At 36.6% G+C, this 24,759-nt stretch overlaps 1 protein-coding gene across 5 annotated transcripts in view; it reads left to right on the plus strand.

Annotated features, from left to right (window-relative positions):
- Rev3l (REV3 like, DNA directed polymerase zeta catalytic subunit) overlaps positions 1-24,759 on the plus strand; it is a 136,580-nt gene that overhangs the window by 106,878 nt on the left and 4,943 nt on the right. For 4 of the 5 annotated variants that reach the window (XM_057762652.1, XM_057762653.1, XM_057762654.1 and 1 more), the window contains 10 exons: positions 1,576-1,717; positions 2,274-2,518; positions 3,585-3,693; positions 7,591-7,797; positions 10,462-10,571; positions 15,306-15,420; positions 17,553-17,690; positions 18,564-18,754; positions 19,299-19,545; positions 20,385-20,594. In XM_057762652.1, the coding sequence (XP_057618635.1) occupies positions 1,576-1,717; positions 2,274-2,518; positions 3,585-3,693; positions 7,591-7,797; positions 10,462-10,571; positions 15,306-15,420; positions 17,553-17,690; positions 18,564-18,754; positions 19,299-19,545; positions 20,385-20,594 (1,714 nt within the window). Of the gene's footprint in view, positions 1-1,575; positions 1,718-2,273; positions 2,519-3,584; positions 3,694-7,003; positions 7,130-7,590; positions 7,798-10,461; positions 10,572-15,305; positions 15,421-17,552; positions 17,691-18,563; positions 18,755-19,298; positions 19,546-20,384; positions 20,595-24,759 lie in introns of those variants that run through there. The other variant, XM_057762656.1, reaches the window with a different exon arrangement.

Consider the following 24,759-nt stretch of genomic DNA (forward strand, 5'->3'; position numbering starts at 1 on the left):
GAACTCATATTCATTTCAGTAGTTGACGGATTTCTAGGCCACATGGTTGGTTAGTGTCTGCTGGCATTGTCTGTTTCCTTTGGTAGTTCATCTACTGCAAGTTTGCTGGAAATAAATTGTCCCAGCGCTTACCTACAAAAAGGAGAAAATATTTCTGACTGATATTTTACTGTCTCATTCTATGATTGAGTTTTGCTTTGTTTTCTGTTTCTTAACTGCTATAAAGATTTTGATTGCCTTTCCTTCTGACTTTCATTGTTTCTGTGAAGGATATTCAGATATTCCTAATTTGTCCAATTCATTTGATTTCTTTCTTCTTTTTAAAGACACAATATCTGTACATAGCCTAGGGTAGCCTTGGACTCTAACATAACCCAAGAAGACCTCCAACTTGGAATGCTCCCCCCTCAGTCTCCCAAGTGCTAGGATTACAGTTGTACAAAACAACACTCAGCTCACTGTTAGTCTGCATAAGACGTAGAGTGGATTTGAAGGAATTACTCATTCCTCCTGTTCAGCCTTAGTCTTTGGAAGTTCTTTTCTGGGGCATTAGGATGAGATTCCTCAGCATTCCTGTTCTTACCACAGTGGGAAAATTCTTGATTTTGTATAACTACCAGTTTCTGGGTCCAGAAAGGTTTTCTGCCTGTGTCCAGAGGCAGAGACTCTCCTGCTTCTTCCTTAGCTGCTGAGCTCCTTTGCTTAAGTTCTGTGCTGGGAAGTGTCCTGCCCCTTTACCACTACCTGGTGCTCTTCTGTGTTTGGGAATAGCCTATACCACTCCAGATGTTTCCTAAGCGCTTCTAATTTGTCAGGACTTAGGCTTCAAAAGGAGAAAGGCAGGTCACCAGTATTTAAAAATGAGTGCATTTTGCCTCATTAAATATAAAGTTAAATTCTGGTAAAGATGGAAGAGATACAGCTTTAAAAAAAAACAACTCTCATGTATGTGAGGAAACAATTTTTACAGAAAACAGGGTTTTTTTTAGTACAATATATTCTGTTTATGGTTTTCCCCTCCCCCAGATCCTTCCAGCTCTTCCCCACTTCCCCAGCCACCCAGTTCCCATAAGGTATCTGCTTATCTTCCATTTCATTTTGAGGAACCTCAGAGAAGTAAACTACAGTAAGGCTGAGGCTTGTGTCAAAGCTTCACAGAGCAGTTAGGTTGTAGTTCAGTAATAGAGTGTTGATTCAAGAAAAGAATCATACATAAACCAGTCAATAATATTTATATTCTACTTAACAGTAAAAATTATGTTTGTTAAGGTATGGTATAGTGCTGCTCTAAATGCATGTCTTGCCACCTCTAATTAGGTATTATTCTGAATAGGTAACTTTTTGCCAAGTTAAGTAGAGTACTGGGCCTGGGTTAGCAAAATCAAGGTGAAATATGAAACTTGTTATCCTTATGATACCTTATCATAAGTACTATTTTAAATTTTGCGTATTATTACTGAGTTTTATTCCTTGAAGTTCTCTGGCATTTAACTCCTTAACATACTTTATATATTGCACTCTCTCCTTTAGTAACCTCACTTTATCTGTATTCATGCATGGATTCTTTTTTGACAGATGGAAAATGGTTGATCATTATGTTAGCCGTGTCCGTGGAAATCTCCAGATGTTAGAACAGCTGGACCTAATTGGAAAAACCAGTGAAATGGCCAGACTTTTTGGCATTCAGTTTTTACATGTATTAACAAGAGGTTCACAGGTAGAAATTTTTCTTGTACACTTTAAAGTACTACATAAATGAGATGCTTATTCTTGACCTGAGTAGGTTTTTAAAACATTGTATCTAGCTGGGGGGGGGGGGGCGCACACCTCTAATCTGAGCACTCAGGAGGCAGAGGCAGGAGGAACCCTGTGAGTTTGAGGCCAGCCTGGTCTACAGAGCTAGTACCAGAATAGGCTCCAAAGCCACACAAAGAAACCCACACAGAGAAAAACAAACTTTGTATCTAGTATCAGTACCTGAATAATTGAATCTTGTAGTATCATTAGAGATACCTCTTATCAGTGGGGAAGCCAGGAAAGAAAATCTACCTCATTTATATTTATATTCCTAAGTTTATAATCTTCCAAGTCCTGATAGATAATTTTAACATAAAAATAAAGAATCTGTAAGTCAATTTCAGTGATACCTTGAAAATTGACTAAAAAAATACTTAGTGTAGAAAACCATATGATTAGTCTGCAGGGGAAAACCATCCTCAAAATATCACCATATATTCAAGTAACCATATATTTACACTCTTTTCTCCTTGCAGTACCGTGTGGAATCGATGATGTTGCGTTTTGCTAAACCAATGAACTATATTCCTGTGACCCCTAGTGTTCAGCAGAGGTCCCAGATGAGAGCCCCACAGTGTGTTCCCCTCATCATGGAACCCGAGTCTCGCTTCTATAGCAACTCTGTTCTTGTTTTGGATTTCCAGTCACTATATCCTTCCATTGTGATTGCATATAACTATTGTTTTTCCACTTGCCTTGGCCACATAGAGAATTTGGGAAAGTAAGATTTTGTTTTTATTTTTCCAGTCATGTTCTTGTGCTTTATATGTGTTATGATTATAGACTGTCTTCACACTTCATTAAGAATAAGGGAGTTTAGCCGGGCGGTGGTGGCGCACGCCTTTAATCCCAGCACTCGGGAGGCAGAGGCAGGGGGATCTCTGTGAGTTCGAGACCAGCCTGGTCTACAAGAGCTAGTTCCAGGACAGGCACCAAAAGCTACGGAGAAACCCTGTCTCGAAAAATCCAAAAAACAAGAAAGAATAAGGGAGTTGGGTAGAGCACAGCTGACCCGCTGTTGCAGTTGTCTTCCTAATTGACATGATCTTATGATTGATTCAGTCTTGTGAATGGATGACACACGTAAACAGGGCCATTAGTGGGGACAGATCAGCCTTGCGTCTTTCTGTTTGATTCTTCAGGAGAATTATTTTTATTTATATAGCCTTCAGTGCAATACTTTGAAAGTAATGATTTAATTCCAATTGTCACTTCCTCCTAGAAAAAGGCTGTGATTTTTCAAAAGATGGAATTAACTCTTAGATTTTGTTAGTTCATGTAAATTCAATGAGAATAACATTTTAAATTATCAAAGGAGTGAATATTTTTCTTAGACTATAAGAAATACAGAATCTTCTTATTGATTTTGTGTACTTGAGACCAGGTATTGTGATCTAATCTGGTAGTATCTTTCATAGGAAATATTTGTAGAAACTGTTGTCGTTAATCCTGTCTTTTATTAAGAAGGAAATTTAGAATTACTTATTATTATACTTGAAATTTTCTTTAGGGAGTTTGATATAACATGATTATATTTTGAATTGAAATTTTGTATTTTAGTGTATATTCAGTTCTTAATTTGTAAAACACTGTTATTTAAGGAATGCCTTTTTCTGTAAGTTGTGCATATATGAAGAATTTTGTTAATGAACCAAGTAAGCATGACTAGTTACATGAACTCATGTTTGCATGTTTGGATATGGAGTTGTGATGAAGTTAGAGATGTGTCTATAGGCTCTGTTGTGTCATCTGAGAAGGTCTCTGCTCAATATTTTCTTTCTTAACAGGTATGAGGAGTTCAAATTTGGCTGTACCTCTCTCAGAGTACCTCCAGATTTACTTTACCAAATTAGGCATGACATCACAGTGTCTCCCAATGGAGTAGCTTTCGTTAAGGTAATACTCTCCTGTAAATGAAAGGAATCAACCGTGGCTTACCTTTAGAGAACAAATAGTGTTTAGGTATTGTTGACATATAAGGTTACACAACTTGAAGACTTTTATCTCATAAAGTCAAAAACAAGTCTTCTAAGAAACCATTTTGAAGAAAAGAAATCATCTTCCTTTGGTTGAATTTGGGTTTAAATATTTTAATTGCCATATTTTAATTCATGAAATATTGAAGAAAGTAAGTGTACACCTATAGCATCTACCTCCTGCTATAATCTGGCAGACATACCTAGCAATTTGATGGTTAAAAGATGTTATCTGCAAAAGTTTTAATTGCTTTAATGTGTACATCCTGCAAGTTTTCTACATTATTTTAAATTTAATTTTTACCATCTTAGACACGATGATACTTTAATAAATTTAATGATTGCATTTTTAGAGAAGACATACAAACTAAAAATAAAATTCCTTTCTTCTATGTATGCTTTCTCCTCAAGAAAGACTAAAGAAAGCTTCCTAACTGAATAAAGAAAATAGATTTCAGAGGTTATATAGCCAACTTCTTTCCTAGTTCCTTAGCAATGAGTTGATGTGTACTACACTTATGAAACAATGTTTGATGTAGATCCCACCAACCCTCCAATTCATTCTGGTGTACTTATTACCAATTAAGAGATAATGCTAAATGTTATTTAGCAATTTAGATGTTAAAATATTTACCAATAAGTTCCTGGTGTATTCCTTTCTTAGAAATTTTTGGAGCTGAATTTTTGCTTGTTTCCCCATGTTTTAAAAAAATCTTTTTTCAAATAATATTTCTGCATATTTGATCATGGTCTTTTTAAGAAATCAGGAAAGCAGTCATATTCACAGTGGAGGGTGGAGTGGAACCTTGGAAATAAATATAACTAAAGACTTCTTGTCTTTGGCCTTGACAGTAAAAATTATAATACAGTAAGTGGGACATGATGCCCCACACCTTAATCCCAGCACTTAGAAGGCAGAGGCAGGAAGATCTCTGTAAATTTCAGGCTAAATTTACACAGCAAGTTCTAGGCCAGTCAGGGCTAAGTTGTGAGGACCCTATCTAAAAAAGAAAAATTATAAAAACACTCAAGAAAAAAAAAAACAGAAGAAATGAGAAGATAGGAAAACTTCAATGTATGAGAATTAATATTGTTAAAATGACATAATATCAAAATTGAGCTACATGTTTGATGCAGTCCCTAATAAAGACCAGTAACTTTCACGAAACTGGAAAAAAAAAAATAACCAAACAGACAAAGAACTAAAAGCCATACAGAAACACAAATGATACCAAATAGCAAAAGCCAATCCTAAGCAAAAAGAATAATAATGAGGAGGGGAGACATCACAATACCTAATTTCAAAATACACTACAAAGCCAAAGAAACAAAAACTTCATTGAATAATATTAGATATATATAACTAGCATATAGACCAATGGAATAGAATAAGGAACCTAGAAATAAATGTGTGAATCTAAGCCATCTGATTCTTGGCAAAAAATACCGAAAATATACATGGGGGAAAAGTCAGCTTTAACAAAAAGTGTCAGGAAAACTGAAACTAGATCTCTCTGCCTTTCATTCTACATAAAAATCACCTGAAAGGCTAGAGACACATCCTGGTGGTTAAGAGCACTAGCTGTTCTTCCAGAGGACATGGTTTTGATGCCTAGCACCCCATATGTGGTTTACAACTGCTTGTAACTCCAGTTCCAGGGAATCTGATGCCCTCTCGCTGCTCTCTGGGCACCAAGCTACAAGCATTGTACTCAGATAGACATTCAGAAAAAATACTCATTAACGTAAAATAATTAATACACCTGAAATTAAAATTAAAATCATCTGAAAATGAATTAAAGGCCTAAAACTTTAACACGGATACAGAAAAACATGAGAGAAACACTTCTGGACTTTGATACTGGTAACAATTTCCTGAGTGGGACTCAAAACTCAAATAACAATTGGGATTATATAAAACTTAAAAGCTTCTGTCAGCAAATTAAAGAATCATGAGTAAAGATAAAAAAATACAGAGTGAAAGGAACTCCAACAGAATTAATATCCAAAATACATAAAGGAGTCGAGAAATCTGATACCAGATGATCACATAATCCAGTCAGTAAATGAGCCTGTGGCTGAAATCCCAGTGGCTGACTGACAACCATGTGAAAGGTCTGAGTGTCTTTGGCACCAGGGAAATGTAAATCAAACTGCACTAAGAGTCCACCTCACCGTTGTTTAGGTGGCAATCAGATGCCAACAAATATGAGAGGAGTAAGGAGCCCTTATACCCAGCTGGGAGGACAGTAAATGACATAGCCCTGGGGAAAGTGTTATGATGGCCCCTTTAAAAACTAAAACTATACTACTGGGTATCCAGCATCACTTCTAGGTGTAAACCAGAAAGAAAGCACACAGAAGAGATACCTATATGCCCCTGTTTATTGCCGCACTGCTCACAATAGCTAAGTCATAGAATCAGCCAGAGTGCCCATCCTCTTTATCATCAGATGAGTACACAAAAGAATGTGCCGTACACACGCAATGGAGTAGTGTTTGGCCATAATGAATAATAAAATTGTATTATTTGCAGAGAAATGGATGGAACTCAACTTATTAAGTAAAATAATCCAAACACAGAAAGACAAACATCACTTTTTCTCTTATATTTGGAAAACAGAGGCTTGGAGGAGAGGACCTGAAAGCAAGCAGGTTCTAGGGAAGGCAAAGGGAAGAGAAGAGGGGTGGTAGGAGAGTGTTAGAGAGGACAATAGGAAGGGTTTATAATAAGACATAATATGTAAGTGTGAAAGTTTTCACTAATAATCACTAATAGTGTAATTATAAAAATAATTATTAGTTTGCATTAATAATTACAATTTTAATTGCTAGAACAAAGAGAGAACAAGTCTGCTTCAAAAGGGTACACCAAATGAATTAGAGGTTAGGCTATAATTTCCTTGTCACACGTATAGATTATTTGTTTAAGCTCCCTTTAATAGCATTTAAAACCTGATTTACATTTTGACCTAGTGTGTAAAACTTAATAAAAATAAGATTTTCTTAATATTCAAAAATGTAATTATCATATAACTGAAGTTTTAATTGTTCAGTTTGACATGCGTTATTTTGCACGTGGCTATGAATCATCAGTTAATAACTGTTTTGTGGTTTTCATTCCTACCAGAGTTCTCATAAATCCTCCCTAGTCTTGATTAATACAAATGATTTTTTTTTTTTTTGGCAACAACAAATTTTATCACCTCATTATTCATCCCCTCTTCCAGATTGCTAATAAATATAGGCCGGAGGGGATGGCTTAGTGGTCTAAGCATCAGATTTGAAATACCTAGAGTCCCTGGAACTGCAGGTTTGAATGTCAGCAGAGTCAACCAGCTCATCATTCTTCCAAGGTAGATAAATGGAGTTCCATGCAGAGCACTGTGTGGGGTCATTAGGGTGAGATCTTTAACACCTGACGTTGGTTATGAGTGATGCAGGCCCATATGTCTTTCTAGAAGGATGGGGGTCTCAATCAAAGTATGAACAGCATTTTCCTCTGAATTTGTTGTGTAGTTATTTATGTACTAGTTGACATCCTGCTTCCTGGAGTTCTCAGAGCTCACATAGAAGTACCGCATCTGAATTATAAACAGTACAGGAATGTTTTAGAAGAAAAATCCTCTTCAAAAGAAATAAAATTCATCATTTGTTTGACAATTGCTAGTCCTGTGGCTGTTTTTGTTAGTAGCATGTTTCAATTTATGAAAGTTGGCCATTATTATAATTGTTTCCTTTTTAGTTACCAAAATCTATATGCTTGTACATATCACTGAGGAGTTTTATATATTCCTTTGTTTTTCCTTTATGATAGCCTTCAGTACGAAAGGGTGTTCTACCAAGAATGCTTGAAGAAATTTTGAAGACTAGATTCATGGTGAAGCAGTCAATGAAGGCTTACAAGCAAGACAGAGCCCTGTCACGAATGCTTAATGCACGTCAGCTTGGACTAAAGCTGATAGCAAATGTCACGTTTGGCTATACATCTGCTAATTTCTCGGGGAGAATGCCATGCATTGAGGTAACACAAACTATTTTTTTTATGTTTTTAAACTTTTGACTAAAGTGTCATTTCCATGGCATACTAGTTTTTCTTAAATTAGGTCTATAAACATGCGTCTTCCTGAGTATTTGTGAATTTTCTCTGAAAATTCTGTTCCCTTAATTCAATAATAATTTTTAAATTGTACATATTTTCACATTTATTACCCTGAGTTGAGGTTTCAGTGGCAGTTTATAGTAGTGTTTACAGTAACTTTTATACAAAATAATTCCTTTTAGTATTTTGATAGATACAAAATTATAGTCCAAATGTTACAGTAAAGAAAAATCATTCCACAGGCTGGGGAAATGGTTCCGTCGGTAATGTGCCTACTGTATAAACCTGAGGGACCCAGGTTGACATCTCCAATACCCACACACACTGTCAGGGGCAACATCTTGTTGCCTGTGGTCTCAGTGATGAGGTGGTTGACTCTTACTGAGTAGTTTGTCTAACTGAATAAGTGAGCTCTAGGTTCCATGGAAGACCCTGTCTCAAAAAAGGTGAAAAACAATTGAGTAAGACACCTAATGTCAGCCTCTGCCCCCCCCCACACACACACACAATTACATGTACATGCACCATATACAAAAAGTAAAATCTATTTATTTATTTGGCTTTTTTAGACAGGTTTCTCAGTGCAATAGCCCTGGCTGTCCTTGAACTCACTTTGTAGTTCAGGCTGACCTTGAACTCAGAGATCTGCCTGCCTCTGCCTCCCAAGTGCTGAGATTAAAGGCTTATGCCACCACCGCCCTGCAAAATCTTCTGTATTTGTTAGTGTACCAATTAAAGAAGGTAAAACCTTCATTTGGCTTGATCAGTTGAAAAGCACTTTTCATAGAACAAAACTAATTTCTTAAGATGTTTATTAGACATGAATATGAAACAGTGCAGCAGAATAACAAATGTACTAGTGACAGAAAAGACAGGAGATCCATTGGCTTAATGATCTTTAATGTTACATGAGGGTTGTGATGTGCCCAACTTACATCTTTGCTGAGAGAAGCTAGAGGAGGAACAGAGTCTTCTCACAGTTCGCAATAGACCAAGTGAGCTTCACAGCTGCTCAGGGACTGGCAGTAGAGCTCAGCAGAAACACTCACCAAAGCAGCCTGATAACTTGACTTCCATCCCTGGAACCCACAAAAAGGTGGAAGGAGAGATTGGGTTACACAGAGTAATCTTCTGGCATCTGAGGTGCCAGTGTTGGGCTGGAAAGGTGGCTCCATGGGGAAGGTGGGTGTGGAAAATGGTTCAGTCAGTAAAGTGCTTGCTGTGCAGTCTTAAAAACTTGGAATCCTCAGGTTTCCAAGTAGTGCATAAGTGATATGCACTACCATGTCTGTAAACTCAGTGCTGGGAGAAGGTGGCTGTTGGACAGAGATTCAACATTTTATTAAAACTTACTAGTTTCTGTTAGATAACATGGTTTTCAGTGCTTTTATGATTGATTGTCTTATTGTTATTGTTGTTGTTATTATTATTATGTTTTGTATGGAGACAGGATCTCACTATGTAATCCTAGCTGGCCTGGAACCCATAGAGATCCACCTTCTTCTGCCTCCTAAGTACTGGGATTAAAGATATGCACTACTATGCATGCTAATACATATTTTAATGTATTTAGTTAGAGTTCACATTTTCAAGGTTTTCTAATATACTCAAAGTCTCAATAGGATATATTATCTTAATTTAAAATCCAAATTAAATTTTTGCTCGCAGTTTTATTATCTATTCTTGTGTTTATATGCCAGTGTTTACTCTACAGTGCAGCTTTAGACAGCTTTCTAAATACTATTCAATCCTATGTTAGTTTGGAAACTTCAACTTTTGTAGCAAAAAGGGAAGCATCAGTATTATTATTGTTTGATTATTAACAAAAAGACAAAAGTACATAGTTTTATTTTAAAATTGCAAAGGGAAGGCTCCATTTAGTTTGATGGAATTCTCTATCTTTTCATCTCAATGAGCTTAGTAGATATAACACTAATTCTATATAGTCTCCTTAATTTACCGAACTATATAGCCTAATGAAGATGTGTCTCACATTGCGTAAGGCCTAGTATCTTTTATCAGCTTCTGCCATGATCCTTGCTAAAACTCACTGGCCACAGTGAAAGAACCCTGGGGGCATATTTATTTACCTACTTGTTTTAAATTGAATATTGCTAGTATATTTTTCTGCCATATAATTGTTTACATTTTTTTCTTTTACTGAGTTTTACCAAAATATATTTATAATCAGTCACAAAATTTGGTTTCGGCATTTAAACACACTATCATAAGCACTAATTTTGAAAGATATAATCATCTGTGCCCTAGTTGATTATATGGGTATAAAAGACAGACCTTGAATAAACCTTTGAAAAACAAGATTTATTCTTCCAAGAATCAAAGGTACCTGTGTACCTTGTAAAAGTGTGCAATCCATTGTACTTCCTGGTACATTCAAAGGCAAGTCCATAGCTGTCAATTCTTTTAATTCGGTTTTTTAACTTTGTGATGACACTGATAGCTATTTTGGTTTTACATTATTTCATTTCTAGAAATATTCAATAATTAAAATTTTAATATTATTAAAATCTGTTGACTTTTACTGAGCAATGTTAAGAAGTCATTTCCAATGTGTTTTGTCAACAGGTTGGTGATAGTATTGTTCACAAAGCCAGAGAGACCTTGGAACGAGCAATTAAACTAGTGAATGATACCAAGAAATGGGGCGCTAGGGTTGTTTACGGTGATACTGACAGGTAATGGATTTAGGGATTATAGTTGGGTTTTTGGTTTGTTTTGGGGGTGTGCTTTTTTCTTGTTAATTTTTTATTTTGTTTACATTTATTGATACCTTCTTTTTGGTGTTTGAAATAGCTTAGGGAAAATCCTTTTAAATACTTACTCCTAGATCAGTCTTCTTGTCCTTATGATCTCTTGGTTGGATAGTTCTTCTGAGTCACTGTATTTAAGTCCCTTAGAATAGCAGTAGCAGTAGCAGTAACAATAATAACAATAGCAATAAACAACTGCCGGCTAGGGAGATGGCTCAGAGTTGGTAAGAACATTGGCTATCCTGCCTTGAAGACCTGAATTTGGATTCACAGTACCCACATTAAAAACTAGACATGGCCACATGAGGAACCCCAGCACTAGAGAGGGCAAAGGCAGGAATATCTCTGGTTTGCTGGCTGTCACCATAGCAGAAAAAGGGAGAAAAATGATAGACAGGGGCAGTCATTGTCATTCTCTGTCCTTGATAAACACATGCCTACACATGTACACATATATACCCTACATAATCAAGAACAAAAAAAATAATCTTTTTAAAAGACAGTTGTCAAAGCCTTACGCTGTTAACTTTTTATTAAATCTGTTGACCTTCTTTTAAGAGAAGCAAACAGATAAATACAGTTGCTCGTTTTATCCTAGAGAATATGCAGACTTCTCCAAGCCCATTTACATCCTGGTAAAGAATGGGATATCTTTTGAATCCTGGATTACTAACATTACCCTGATTTGTTACTCATTCTAATATTTTTCAAGGTTCAGTTATTTATGTAACATCTTACTTGTTTGACTCCTTGAAGTCCTTCTAGAATGTAGGTATTCTAATTTGTTGCAGACTGAAGTGGTTTTCATAATAAATTTAGAGTTCCATTGTGATCAAGCTAGGAGCACTTGCCTCAGCACCTCTGATGATTATTCAGAACAATGGGAGAGAATGTTCCTAATCAATAAAAATAACTTGTGAGTGATCTTTAAATAATATTTAATCCTCTCAGTCCTTCAAAAATATATATACAGCCAACATTATATTAGTGCTCAGTGAGACCTTGTTGCATGTAGCAACCTTTTCACTACCAGTAGATAGGGATAATTTGATGTTTTCAAAGCTCCATCAATATTTTCCAGTGTTGCTCATCAAAAGCCATACCTTGGTTTGTCTTTGGGCATTTCACTGCTCAATTAAACTTCTGCTTGGTAGTCTATCAAAATAAGTACTAAAACAAACTTCATTAAGTTAGAATTCTTTGCAAAATTTGTAGAAAAGAAGAAAACTAAATACTTAAATTGTTTTTAACTCAGAGTCTATGTGTGTTAGTCGGTGATACATAGGATCATAAGTTAGCATGATTTTTACTGAATGTTAAATACCATTAAAAATCTTTTAAGAATTGAAACAAACCAGGCATAGTGGTATATGCTCTTGAATCCCAGCACTTGGGAAACAGTGGCAAGTAGATCCCTCTGAGTTCAAATCCAGTCTGATCTACATAGAGAGTTTCAGGCCAATTAGGGCTACACAGTGAGACTCTGCCTTTAAAACAAAAATATTAAAAAAAATTTAAATTAAAAAATAATTTCAAAATCCAATGCTCACAGGCTCTAAGAACAAAAGGGTATGTGGAATTACTTATGCTAGCAATTTATATACTATTGGAAGTTCATGCCCTTAGGTAAGAAATTATCACCAGTTAGTCAATAATTGAGACATAAATGTAAATTTATGTCTTGATTCCTAGCAAATGCTTTCCCTATATATCAGATTTCACAAGAATATTGAGATCCAGTCAGCTAAATTTATGGACAGTATCACTTTGATCGTCATTGATTACTTGATCTGTGTAAGGACAATTTGTTTAGGCTGTGACTTCTAACAGCAAGGTAAAAATAAATTATTAGAAGTACAAAAATTTTCCAAAATGTATGTCTTAATAATTACTTTTATTCAAATTAAATATAAATTTTTCTTTTTTTTTTTTTTTTTTTTTTTTGGTTTTTCGAGACAGGGTTTCCCTGTGGCTTTGGAGCCTGTCCTGGAACTAGCTCTTGTAGACCAGGCTGGTCTCGAACTCACAGAGATCCGCCTGCCTCTGCCTCCCAAGTGCTGGGATTAAAGGCGTGCGCCACCACCGCCCGGCTTAAATATAAATTTTTCATTAGGAGGATGATTATGATAAAGGGTTGAAAATGCCTTAGAAATAATAAATATTTGGCAGAGTGGAAAAAAATTTCAACTGAAAGAAAGGATCTATAATCTGTCTAGCTATATTTTTAGTATATTAACATGGCCAATCATAGTTCACATAGCTTCTGACTCAACTACTTCATCAACTGAATGAAGGAACTTGGTAAATGATGATGAGTCACCTTTGCCTCCCTCAATCTCAAGGATCAAGATTCATAAAGAATCTTGGGTTCCAATTGAGGAGTGTCAGTTACCAGAGTATCAAAATGACACAGGAGACTGTTTTTTATTACCACCCACTTAAGTGTATTAAATAAGCGTACTGTATATTATAGTGGCTCAAACAGTTATTTTATATAGTAATGATTCTCATTAACATTTATTCCATCCAGTGGAATAAAACCTGCTTCAGTCAATGACTAAAGCTATTTATAATAGTAATTCTTAGGCGGTGTAGGGAAGAACTTCCAGTATAAATATATATACTTTCAGGATAGGGAAGTAAAATCAGAATCTCTTGGGAAATTCATCAGACCATAATTAAGAAAAACATTCTAGACAATCCCTAAAATGTGTACTAATTATAATTCTAAATGTATACTTGAACCTATGTAGCCCAAAGATGAATGTTATTTAAATGTATTAAAAGTACAGCAACAATGAGAATTGGATGTAAGACACTCTTTTTTACCAGGTGTGGTTAATGTCTGTAGTCCTAGGACTTGACAGACAAGAAGCAGAAGGATTACCCCAAGTTCTGGGCTCAAGTGGGTTACATGTTGAGCTGCAGGCCAGGCATGACTGACTACTTAACAAGGCCATCTCAAAAACAGTTGTAACAACAAAGATATCTTTTCCATTTTAGACTACTCATCTATGTACTGTGATCAAAACTTCACATTAATTCAGGGTCATTTCCTTGAAATGTAGCTCGAAATCAAGTTAACTACAGCAGAGTATTCATCAATAAGCCCATTAATACTATTAAGTAAAATCTCAAACATGTAACTTTTAAAGTATACTGAGTGTGCTTCTAAGTGTGTATACATATACTAACTAAACATATCTATAGGATTTTGTACCCCTGACCCAAGGTTTAACATGAGTCCCTTTCTATTACTGTAGATTAGTTTTATTTCTTTCAAGTATTTTATATAAACGGAATTATACAGTATGTGCTTTCTTGTGTCTGGTCCTGAAGAGTGAGCACTCTAAGAGACAGATGGGGGAGAGAATTAGAGAACGTAGAGGTGAGTGCTGATCTAGAAATACATGTGTTATGCTGTGGTCACTTGGCCCATCTGGCAAAGTAACAAATGTGACATGTTTGGATATCTAACACACTTGGTTTTATCACTTTTATTGAAATATATAGCCTTTACAGAAGTGCACAGCATGTAGTTTATATAAAAGTATATGGGCCTGAGTAACCAGCCACCACTCTAGTCAAGTTACAGAACATTTCTTTTTGTTTGTTTTGTTTTTGTTTTACGAGACAGGGTTTCTCTGTGTTACTTTGGTTCCTGTCCTGGAACTATCTACTGTAGCCCAGGCTGGCCTCAAACTCACAGAGATCTGCCTGCCTCTGCCTCCCGAGTGCTTGGATTAAAAGCATGCCCCACTGCTGCCCAGCAGAACATTTCTATTGCTATAAAAGTTCTTTTCTTTCTCCCCTCTACTGTCAGTACTCATTTTTCATACCAGCACCACCATGCAGTCACATCTCTGATTTCTGTCACCATAGCTTAACTTCTTGTTCTTATATTCATCATTGTATCTGAAAAAAACTAAAAATAATAACTTTTTATATTAAAAATGATTTGGCAGTCATTTATTAAACATACTCTTAGCATAAAAACCAGCAGTCACACTTCTGTATGTTTAAGTACAGTTTTTTAAGGAGAAAAGGATGTTTGTGCAAAAAGATGCATATAAATATTCCTTAGAACTTTATTCATTATAGTCAAATGAAAGGATAGAAATTTTATCGTCTATCCAGACAGTGGAGATATAGATATAGGGATCTCTAGTTATAAAAAGAAACCAGTTATCCCAACATTATAGATGACCCTCTCAGGTATACTAAATAAAGAAGCCAGACACAATAGAGTATGTATGATATGATTCCACTTATACAAAATTCTTGAAAAAACAAAACTAATCTGTAGTAACAGAAAACTAATCGTATGTTAATCCTGGGGCAGGAGTACAGTTTTAAAAGACTATTTTTTTTTATTAACTTAACTGTGTGCCATGCACCACCTTGAATACCCGCAGATGATCTAGGACCTTCTTGGCAGCTTCAGTGTTTGAGTTTTAGTTGTACCTGAGCCTTTGAGAGCCGTAACTAGGTATCTTGTAAGAATCCAAGGAGAAAGGGGTAAACAGGAAAGCTGTGATAGGAAGCTACTTAAGAAGGAACAGTCAGGGTGGAGTGGATCGTCTTGGTTTAGAGACTCTGGATGAAATTTGTTCTTACAATGACTTCTGCATTACCTTGCTGTATTTTTTAATCTCTTAGTATGTTTGTGCTACTGAAAGGAGCCACTAAGGAGCAGTCTTTTAAGATTGGTCAAGAAATTGCTGAAGCTGTTACTGCTACTAATCCTAAGCCAGTGAAATTGAAGTTTGAGAAGGTAAGGAGCTAGAGTGTTACTAATCACATGCAGAGTCTACATACCTCTACAAGTTCCTGTCACTCAGTCTGTAGCTCTGTAAATACGCTATTAAAGTTTTTACTTTTATATACTCTCTCAGTTTCGGAAGGCTGTATGTATATAGTTGTGTTTGTTTGTTTCATTTGGTTTGGTTTGGGGTTTATGTGTGGTGTTTGGGAATAATGTTAGGGCCTGGCTTGTATTAACACTCTACAACTGAGCTGTATCCACCAGGCCTCCCAATTTTTTTTCAGAAATATCTTAAGATGTGAAAAGATGATTTCATTTACTTTTGCTATGAAACAGGCCACTCCAACCTTAATAGTATAAGGCAGCCAACATATCAACAGATTTTATGGTTTGGGAGTTTAGAAAAGCTACAGCAGAGTCTTTGTCTCTGCTTCAGTTTCTAGGCCCTCAGCTAGGAAGTTACAAAGGCTGACTGTAACCTCAGCAGTCAACAACTAAGGGCTAAAATCACCTGACATCTTCTTACTCCACGTCTGCATGTGATGAATGCCTGTCTTTGTAAATGTTCCGTGTGACCTTGGAAAATGGTGTATATTCTGAGAATGATGAGATTGCTGTGGGAAGCATTGCTCAGTTCTTCCATTGGTTGTGTGGAGGAAACATATCTCTTCTCGCTGATTCTTGGTCACTCACAAGTTGGAGATGCTAAAGTGTGCATTGTAATCATGGATTTGCTTCTTAGTTTTTATTTAGGTTTTATTGCCTTAAAAGAATTTTTTTAAAATAATATTCCTTATATTGAAAAAAGACCACTTTTTCCACCTTTCTTTTCATTAATATTAGCAATAAAATTGTTAATATTAATGCAGATGTGAGAGTAGGAAGGTATCAGGTGCTTTTTAGTTTTTTTGGATTTTTTTAATTCTTTTGTGCCCTTATGTTATGTAGATTTCTAATAGATCTTAAGAATAGTTTTATTTTTTATTCTTTTTCTGATCATTTCTGCCTTTCAATTGGGATATTAAGGCCATGTACATTTAATGTGCTTATTGATAAAGCTTGGGCATTCCACACGAACATATATTTCAAGTTACCACTTTGACTGTGACAAACAGAAACTTTTTATTTTTAGATTAAAAAAAAATAAATATGCCAGGCACCATGGCACATGGCTGTAGTCCTAACTGTTTGGGGGCTTAGGAAGGAGACTCACATTTAAGCCCAGGAATTCAAAGCTACTTTGAAAAAAATAGTGAGACTGTGTTTTTAAAAAGAAAAATAAGAAATGTTAAATGAGGGTTTGGGGAAGAGGGGAGCTTAGAGGCAACAAAAAGGATAAAATTTGTAATTTAAAATAAAAGGAATGTCCTATCAGTCCAGGGATCTATCCTAAAGATGAAATCAAATAAGGTGTAAGGTTATTTACCACAGCGTTATTTCTAACGCCTAAAGATTCAGACATCCTCAGTGCCCCTTAATAGGTGAACAGTCACCTCAGTCATAGCACCTATACACCATGGACCCCTTAGGAGGTGATCAGTCACCTCGGTCATAGCACCCATACACCATGGACCCCTTAGGAGGTGATCAGTCACCTCGGTCACAGCACACATATACCATGGGCTATTCTGTAGCTTTAAGACAGATGAACCTTCCACACTCAAATGCAATGCTCTCCCAAGAAAACTATTGACTTAAAGCTACAAAGTGCAAAGCAGTGTATGTGGTAAGCTGCTGTTGCAGGGAGAATAGTTGGATTTTTCACAGAGCATCTCTGGAAGGAACAAGGGAATCCAGTAGCAGCAAACCTTTAGGAAGTTCTCACTGCTTATTCTTATAACTTTAATTTATGTTATATGTTGATATAAAGTAATTTAAAATTAATATTTAATTGATGGCTTTTGAAAAAAGTGTCACTTGAAGTAGAAGCAAGTCAGTGCAGAAAAAGGAGTAAATGATCAAGAAGTACGAGCAATTGATTCTGTGTTTTCACATTCCAGGTTGTAGATCGGAGTTCATTGCATCCTTGGGAATATTTAAACATTTTATAGTGGTATCCAAATACAGAGAACAATAAAAGAAAATTAGTCACAGTTTGAGGAAGGTGGTTACTAAGAGTCATTTTGTCAATTTTACTACAGGTATATTTGCCCTGTGTTTTACAAACAAAAAAGAGATATGTGGGTTACATGTATGAAACTCTGGATCAGAAGGACCCAGTATTTGATGCAAAAGGAATAGAAACAGTCAGAAGAGATTCTTGCCCTGCTGTTTCTAAGGTAGGTTCTATATATGTTGTTTACAACAGTGAGATATAAGTAGTAAAGAACCTGGTATAGATGTAACTGTCCTTAAACGTGCATTTAGTTTAAGGACACAGAACTATGGGGGGAAAATAAGTGAATTTTGAGAATTTTATTTCTAGTTGGAAACTATTCTACTTCAGTGCTTAGTTTCAGACTTCTTCCCATACCTTTGTTCTCTCAGAATTAAGAGTTTATTGCCTGTCACCTTTGATGATAGGATAGCTTCTCATATAACAACTCCCACAATGTATGGAGCAGCATGAAGATGAGAAGCTACAGACCCCTCCTAAGTAACTGAGTTCATTCCAAGTTGACTGGAACTTCCTCTGTCAACCCACTTTGTGATGGATTATGTCATATCACACATACTTACAACACAGAAAACTGTCACTTACAAAGCTATAAAAAAGGCTGTTTTTTTTTTTATTTGACTCATTGGTAATATTAAAATTCTCTTTATCTTTTCTAAATTAGCTAAATTGGGTTCTTTTAGTACATAAGGTTTGGTCCTGTTTCTCACGCTTCAAGTGCTTTGATGTTTAAGAAAAACAAGTTTCATGTTTTTCATCACATGGCAAATGTTTCATCAGAATATCATTCCAGTATGATTTTTCTCAAGCTGTGTGATATTCTTAGAAACAGCAGGCTATATAACATCTCAAACTTCAGTCTCTAATCATTTTTATTATCTAATCACAAGATCAAGGGCGTGTGTGTGTGTGTGTGTGTGTGTGTGTGTGTGTCTGTATTTGACTTAATTCCTGAAAGCTTTTTGATGAAAGTACAGTGATAATGCTGAAACATACTGGGTGCTAGTTTATCTTTTCTGCATCTTTTTGTTTTAAGATACTTGAACGTTCTCTAAAGCTGCTGTTTGAAACAAGAGATATAAGTCTAATTAAACAGTATGTACAGCGGCAATGTATGAAGCTTGTGGAAGGGAAAGCCAGCATACAAGATTTTATCTTTGCCAAGGAGTACAGAGGAAGTTTTTCTTACAGACCTGGAGCTTGTGTTCCAGCTCTTGAACTTACAAGGTAATGATGCACACAACAGCCTAACAATCCTCAGGACACAGCCAGGACATTGCAGAGGCCATCTGCAGCAGTAAGAGAAAAGACAATAGCCACGATGCAGTGTTTCCCACATTGATGTTCCCTGTGCTCTGTAAGATCTCCTCTTCTGGGCTTTTCTTAGGAAACTAAATGCAATACAGTTGTGATGTTTCTGATTACGTTTGCTTCTTCCATAGAATCACTAAGCCATCCTTATTTTGAACTGCCAGAGCAGGCATTTAGATTTCTTTCTGCAGCAGATTGTTTAGTCAGTTCTCTCTTCTTTCCCTGTTAGATAATACTTACTAGGGTCTCACACCATTTGGTTCATGGTGCTGTAGAGAGTAAGTTTCTTACTTGACAGCAGCTGATCCAAATGTATATAATTCTCAAAGAAGCAGCAGTCTAATTTGAAGGTAGTCCTGTAGATTGCTCATGGTTTCAAGCTTAATTCTGAATTAATTTGCTGGGAAGGTGCCTTCCTTCTGTTACATTCTGACTGTGTACTTCATTTGGGTTTGAACAGGAAAATGCTTACTTATGACCGGCGCTCTGAGCCTCGGGTTGGAGAACGAGTACCGTATGTCATTATTTATGGGACCCCCGGACTGCCCCTTATCCAACTGATAAGGCGCCCAGCAGAAGTCCTACAGGATCCGTCTCTGAGACTGAATGCCACCTACTATATCACCAAGCAAATTCTTCCACCTCTGGCAAGAATCTTCTCTCTTATTGGTATTGATGTCTTCAGCTGGTATCATGAATTACCAAGAGTAAGTTTACTAAATAACACATGTCCTATAAATATTTCAAATTTCAGTATATTATTATTGGAAGAAGAATATAAGCTAGGAAGCTAAGGTTAAGACTTACTTCAGAGAATTTGTGCTGACTGGCATATAAAATCTTGGTTAGAAGCCAGGAAACTGAAGGTTTTTTTTTTAATTGCGAAGACCAACAAGAATTCTAAGTCAATGACATTTCTAAGATATTTTACTCCTTAATATTTATTCAAAATGATTTTAGATGGCACCATAAGACTCCAAGAACAGAATATATTATTTCAATGTAAAAAGAGTACCAGATCCCTGAAATAAGTATTAATGTCAACTGAAGAATTCCTGGGTGACATGTATCCAGTTAACTTTGAAATGATCTGGCTTTACTTTCATTGGACCTTTACACTCTGCTGACTAACAAAACAAGGTATCTGATGATGGTGTAAGTTCAGGGGCTAAACTGATAGTTAAGTGGCTAAGAGCACTTGTTGTTCATATAGAGGACCCAGGTTCAATCCCAGAATTCACATAGTGGCTCACAACCATCTGTAGAGCAGTTCCAGGAGATCCAACAGGCATGTATGTGTTACACATATATACAAGCAGACAAGACATTCATACACATAAAGTAAAATAAATAAAATCATTTTATTATTTATTTTTTTTTAAATGGTCCAGGTAAGTAAAGGCTTTGGTCCCTTCTATACCCCAGTATCTAAAACAATAGTTATTCAGCATTTGTTGAATGAAAGAAAGAAAAACCTGTAGTTAAGGGACTAGCTGCTTTCCTGTGAAGACCACCAGACTTAACTTCTGAACTGATGTTGTTGTAGATCCAGAAAGCGACCAGCTCCTCCAGAAGTGAACTGGAAGGGCGGAAAGGCACTATCTCCCAGTATTTCACCACTTTACACTGTCCTGTGTGCGATGACCTGACTCAACATGGCATCTGTAGCAAATGTCGGAGCCAGCCTCAGCATGTAGCAGTCATTCTCAACCAAGAAATCCGAGAATTGGAGCGTAAACAGGAGCAACTTGTGAAGGTACAGCCTTGCTTAGTAGATCTGAACTCCCAAACACACTCTTGACTCTTCAGGGAGATAGCATCCACTCTTCAGTGTAGAGTGAGATATGAAACCAGTATGAAAAATGAAGTAAGCATTCTACACAGATAAACTTCTAAAAGTCTAAGAAATGCTACAGTTGGGGCTGGAGAGATGACTCCGGTTGCAGTGGACCTGAGCTCGGTTCCTAGCACCCATGTGACAGCTAACAACTGCCTATAACACCCATTCCAGGGGATCCAGTGCCCACTGGCCTCCATGAGAGACCTGCATGAATGTTATACACATAAGCTCACTCAGAGGCACACACACACATATACACACACACATTAATAAATAATTTTTAATTAACACTACAATTTAAATAGTTAGTAAAAATGACTTAGGTTATTTTTGTTTTGTTTTTGGTTATATAGGATAGTGTGTTGTTTATTGAAACCTAGATTACAGTGGGCATCTATACAATTTCTTTTATTTAAAAATAATAAAGGTTCTAGCTGATTGATCACTTGCCATTTTCATCAAACTAGTTATCTTAAAGATGGATGAGTGAACTTGTGAAATTTACAGTTCTGAGAATACAGATAGAAAAGAGATAATGAATCAAATCTTCCTGATGAAAGTGCTATAATCACTCTTGCTGATAGGTTAAGTAATTTGCATTTTATGCTTCCAATAAGTGAGTGGCTAAGCTGGACTATTAACATGAAATATAACAGTTTCTCACCAGTTACATGTAATTCTAGTAAAAATAAACAAGCAAACCTCTCTTGATGTAAGTTAAGAAATGAAATCTAAGCAAAAAGTGTCTCTCTGTACCCATTTCTTGGTCACACTCTGCCCTCCACATCCCCCATACAGAGGACTGAGGATCACTACTCTTCCTGTGAGGTTACCCTCTGATAAACAAACGTTTGTTATACTCCTTTCTGGGAGTGTGGAACTCTTTGGTATGTCAACACATGAGTATACCTTAATCTTACCTATGTTCTGGTCTTTGAATCCCTGTTCCCTCTTTCTAAAAAATGCTTTTCTTCTCCCCTTGTGATCACCTGAGAGGAATCAAGTTTAAACAGCTGGACAGGAAAGCCTTCCCTGTAGTAGACTTCTTCCATTCTCCCCGCTTCCTGTACCTGAAGCTCCACCTGATTCTAGCCCACACTGGTGGCGGTGTGCTAGACATATTGACCGAGTGAATGGGCAACCTCCTGCTTAGTCCATGGAGTTCTTACCATCTAGTGCACTAGTTGAGTGGTCCTAGTTAGTACAGCTACTTAAGTCACTGGGAACTCCTAGCTTTATTTGTTTTACCAGCTTCTATCATATGTCAGCAACAGCTAAATCTCAGAAAAATTCTCTCATTGGATTCTGGTATCATATGTTGGCAAGAACAGAACTTCAGACCTGCTATGATCAAGCGTGAGTTAGTCTCTTCTAGGATCTCTTTGTCTTCTGCTGTCGGTGAAAAACACCACTCTAGATGATGCCATCAATTCTGAAAGTACTCACCTTGCCAGTAGGTCTCACTTCTCACAAAGATACAGCTTAAAAGAAATGATATCATTTGTAAATAAAGATGGAGAATGGTTTAACGTCTTTCCAAAGACTCTAAGCCGAGCATGGTGGACATGACTACAATCGAGATAGTTAAAGTGTGTGTGGGAATTTTTATAAATCATCGTTTATCAGGCACTCAGTAAGAAATGGGAAAATAGTAATAGCTTTTGATAGCTCTCTCAGCCCAAGATTAGTCAAGGAATTAGAAATACAACTGTGTTGGGGCACTTGGGAGGCAGAGACAGACAGACCTCTGAGTTCGAGGCCATCATGGTCTTCAGAGCTAATTCCAGGATAGCCAGAACTACACAGAGAAACCCAGTCATAGAAAAAAATAATAAAGGTACAGAAGGTTGAAGCATCATAAACTAATTCTTATGGTTGTGTATCAAACTCTGAAGCACTAAATTAGACAATATATATCTTAGGTGTTTATAGAGTGTTTAAAATTTGACCTCGTTGGGGCTGGTTCATCCCTTCCTGCTCTTTCGGTGTGTCTGTGAGCACCCACACATGTCACACACATATACACATAAATAATAAACGTAGTAAATCTACTTAACAGTTGCTCAGATAGAATTGCATTCTCTAAGTAGGGAAAGATAAAAACACTGGAGGATGCAAACACTCATTCACACCAGTGCCCAAGAAGAGGAAAATTGGGAAGGAAAGTCATAATTTTCTTATGGCAACTGAAGCTCCAGAGTATTGACTTTAATCAAAGCATTGTGTTCATTGTCCTATCCTTATAATGTGGTAGTCTTTGTCATCTGTGGTAAACACTCAAATGATTTAAGCTATTTTCTTTTCCCTTTTCTTCCTCCCAACCCTCCCATATACCTCTCCTTGTTCTATTTCCAGTTCATGGCCTCTTTTTTCATTAATTACTGCTTCATGTTTGTATACATATATTCATATATATATATATATATACACACATATACATATACACACATACATTCTTATACACAGCCTGCTCAGTCTGTATAGTGTTACTTTTATATATGTTTTCAGGACTGCCTAGTCAGCATAGGATAACCAATTGATGGGGTCTTCCCACGGGAAAGACCATTTCTTCATCTCTCCGTATTCTTGTAGTTGCCTATAGTTCCTTTGTGTTGGGTTGAGACTTCGGGGCTTTCCCCTGTCCACTTTGATGTTTTCTATTTGATCAGGTTATGTATGGGCAAACATGTTAATAGACTTTAGAAGTGTAGCTTCCGATGTTACTAGGAGAGACAGTCTCACAGCAAACTCCTGGCCCTCTAGCTTTTACAGTCTTTCTGGCCTCTCTCCCACAGAATTTTCTGGACTCCGAAACTCTCTGTTTTGATATGGTTTTCTATAATGGTCTCAGTCTCTTGCATGAGGGATGAAGACTTCACTTACCTGTGGGTATAAGGACAGATATTTAGAATGTAGTTAGAGATCATACTACTTTAGTGAAGTGGTAGTTATAGATTTGCCTCCAGGGCCCATGATCTCACAATGATATTTTTTTAATATCTGCCTTCTAAGCTAAAATGTAATCCTGCTTTTGTATTGTTTGAACTTTTAAACTTAAATATGAATCAAGCTATAACACTCAGTGTTTAAATCGCCAGTAAAGCCTTGAAAGTAAACATTTGAGCTAAATTTAGCAAGCTGCATATTCCAGCCTAGATTACTTACCAGACAGGCACAGAGAGTTCTTAAATATTCATCAGTTTGTCCTGGCACCTGAATGTAACTGTAGCACATACAGCTGCAACACAGAAATGCTATATTGGGGAATAGATTTGAGTCTCTTGGCAAAGATCTAATTACCAAAAGGCTTCCTAGAACAGTATGCTCCATCTTTGCAGTGTCTGTGCTTCTAAGCAGTTCGCTTATGGCAGTAATTAGCATTGTATACAATGACCTGTGTGCATTGGAAAATGGTATCCTTCAGTTGACATGAGGTGTTTTAGAGATAAAAATTTCAGTGCCTTGGGAGCCATCTTTAAACCAGAACCCCTCCTACAAATAAACTAGAGCTGTAATTACAGTGAGCTCATTCATCTCTTGAAATAGTCTAGTGCTGTTTGTTGCTGCTTGCTATCCTGTCTGCTCTCTCACTCACTTCTGAAGAACTCCATGACTCAGCTCATCTTCTTACCTGAGCCTCCAGAGTAACTAGGACTGAATGCTTGCCACTTGAGCTCCCTTTTCTAACTACACAGTTGTTCTGTATTTCCTTGACTCTGAAGAGTTCTCACTAGTTCTCACTAGTATTGGTTTAAACTAGTTTTTCATGTTTAGTATCATTTTAACTACATTTGTGACTATCACTAAACTCTGATGATTGTTTATCATAATGCTTCCACTTTTCTAGAAATATTTCCTGTGACTGATTATTTTTAAGCACTGTTTTAGTTAGGGTTCTATTTCTGTGAAAAGACACCATGACCACAGCAACTCTTATAAAGAGAAACATTTAATTGAGGTGGCAGTTTACAGTTTCAGAGATCTAGTCTATTACCATCATGGTAGGGAGCATGGGGGCTAGGAATAGTGTGGCAGATAGATAGGCAGACACGGTACAGGAGAATGCTACATCTTGATCCAA

Source organism: Chionomys nivalis, chromosome 2 (genome assembly GCF_950005125.1).
Source record: "Chionomys nivalis chromosome 2, mChiNiv1.1, whole genome shotgun sequence".
Taxonomy (NCBI): Eukaryota; Metazoa; Chordata; class Mammalia; order Rodentia; family Cricetidae; genus Chionomys; species Chionomys nivalis.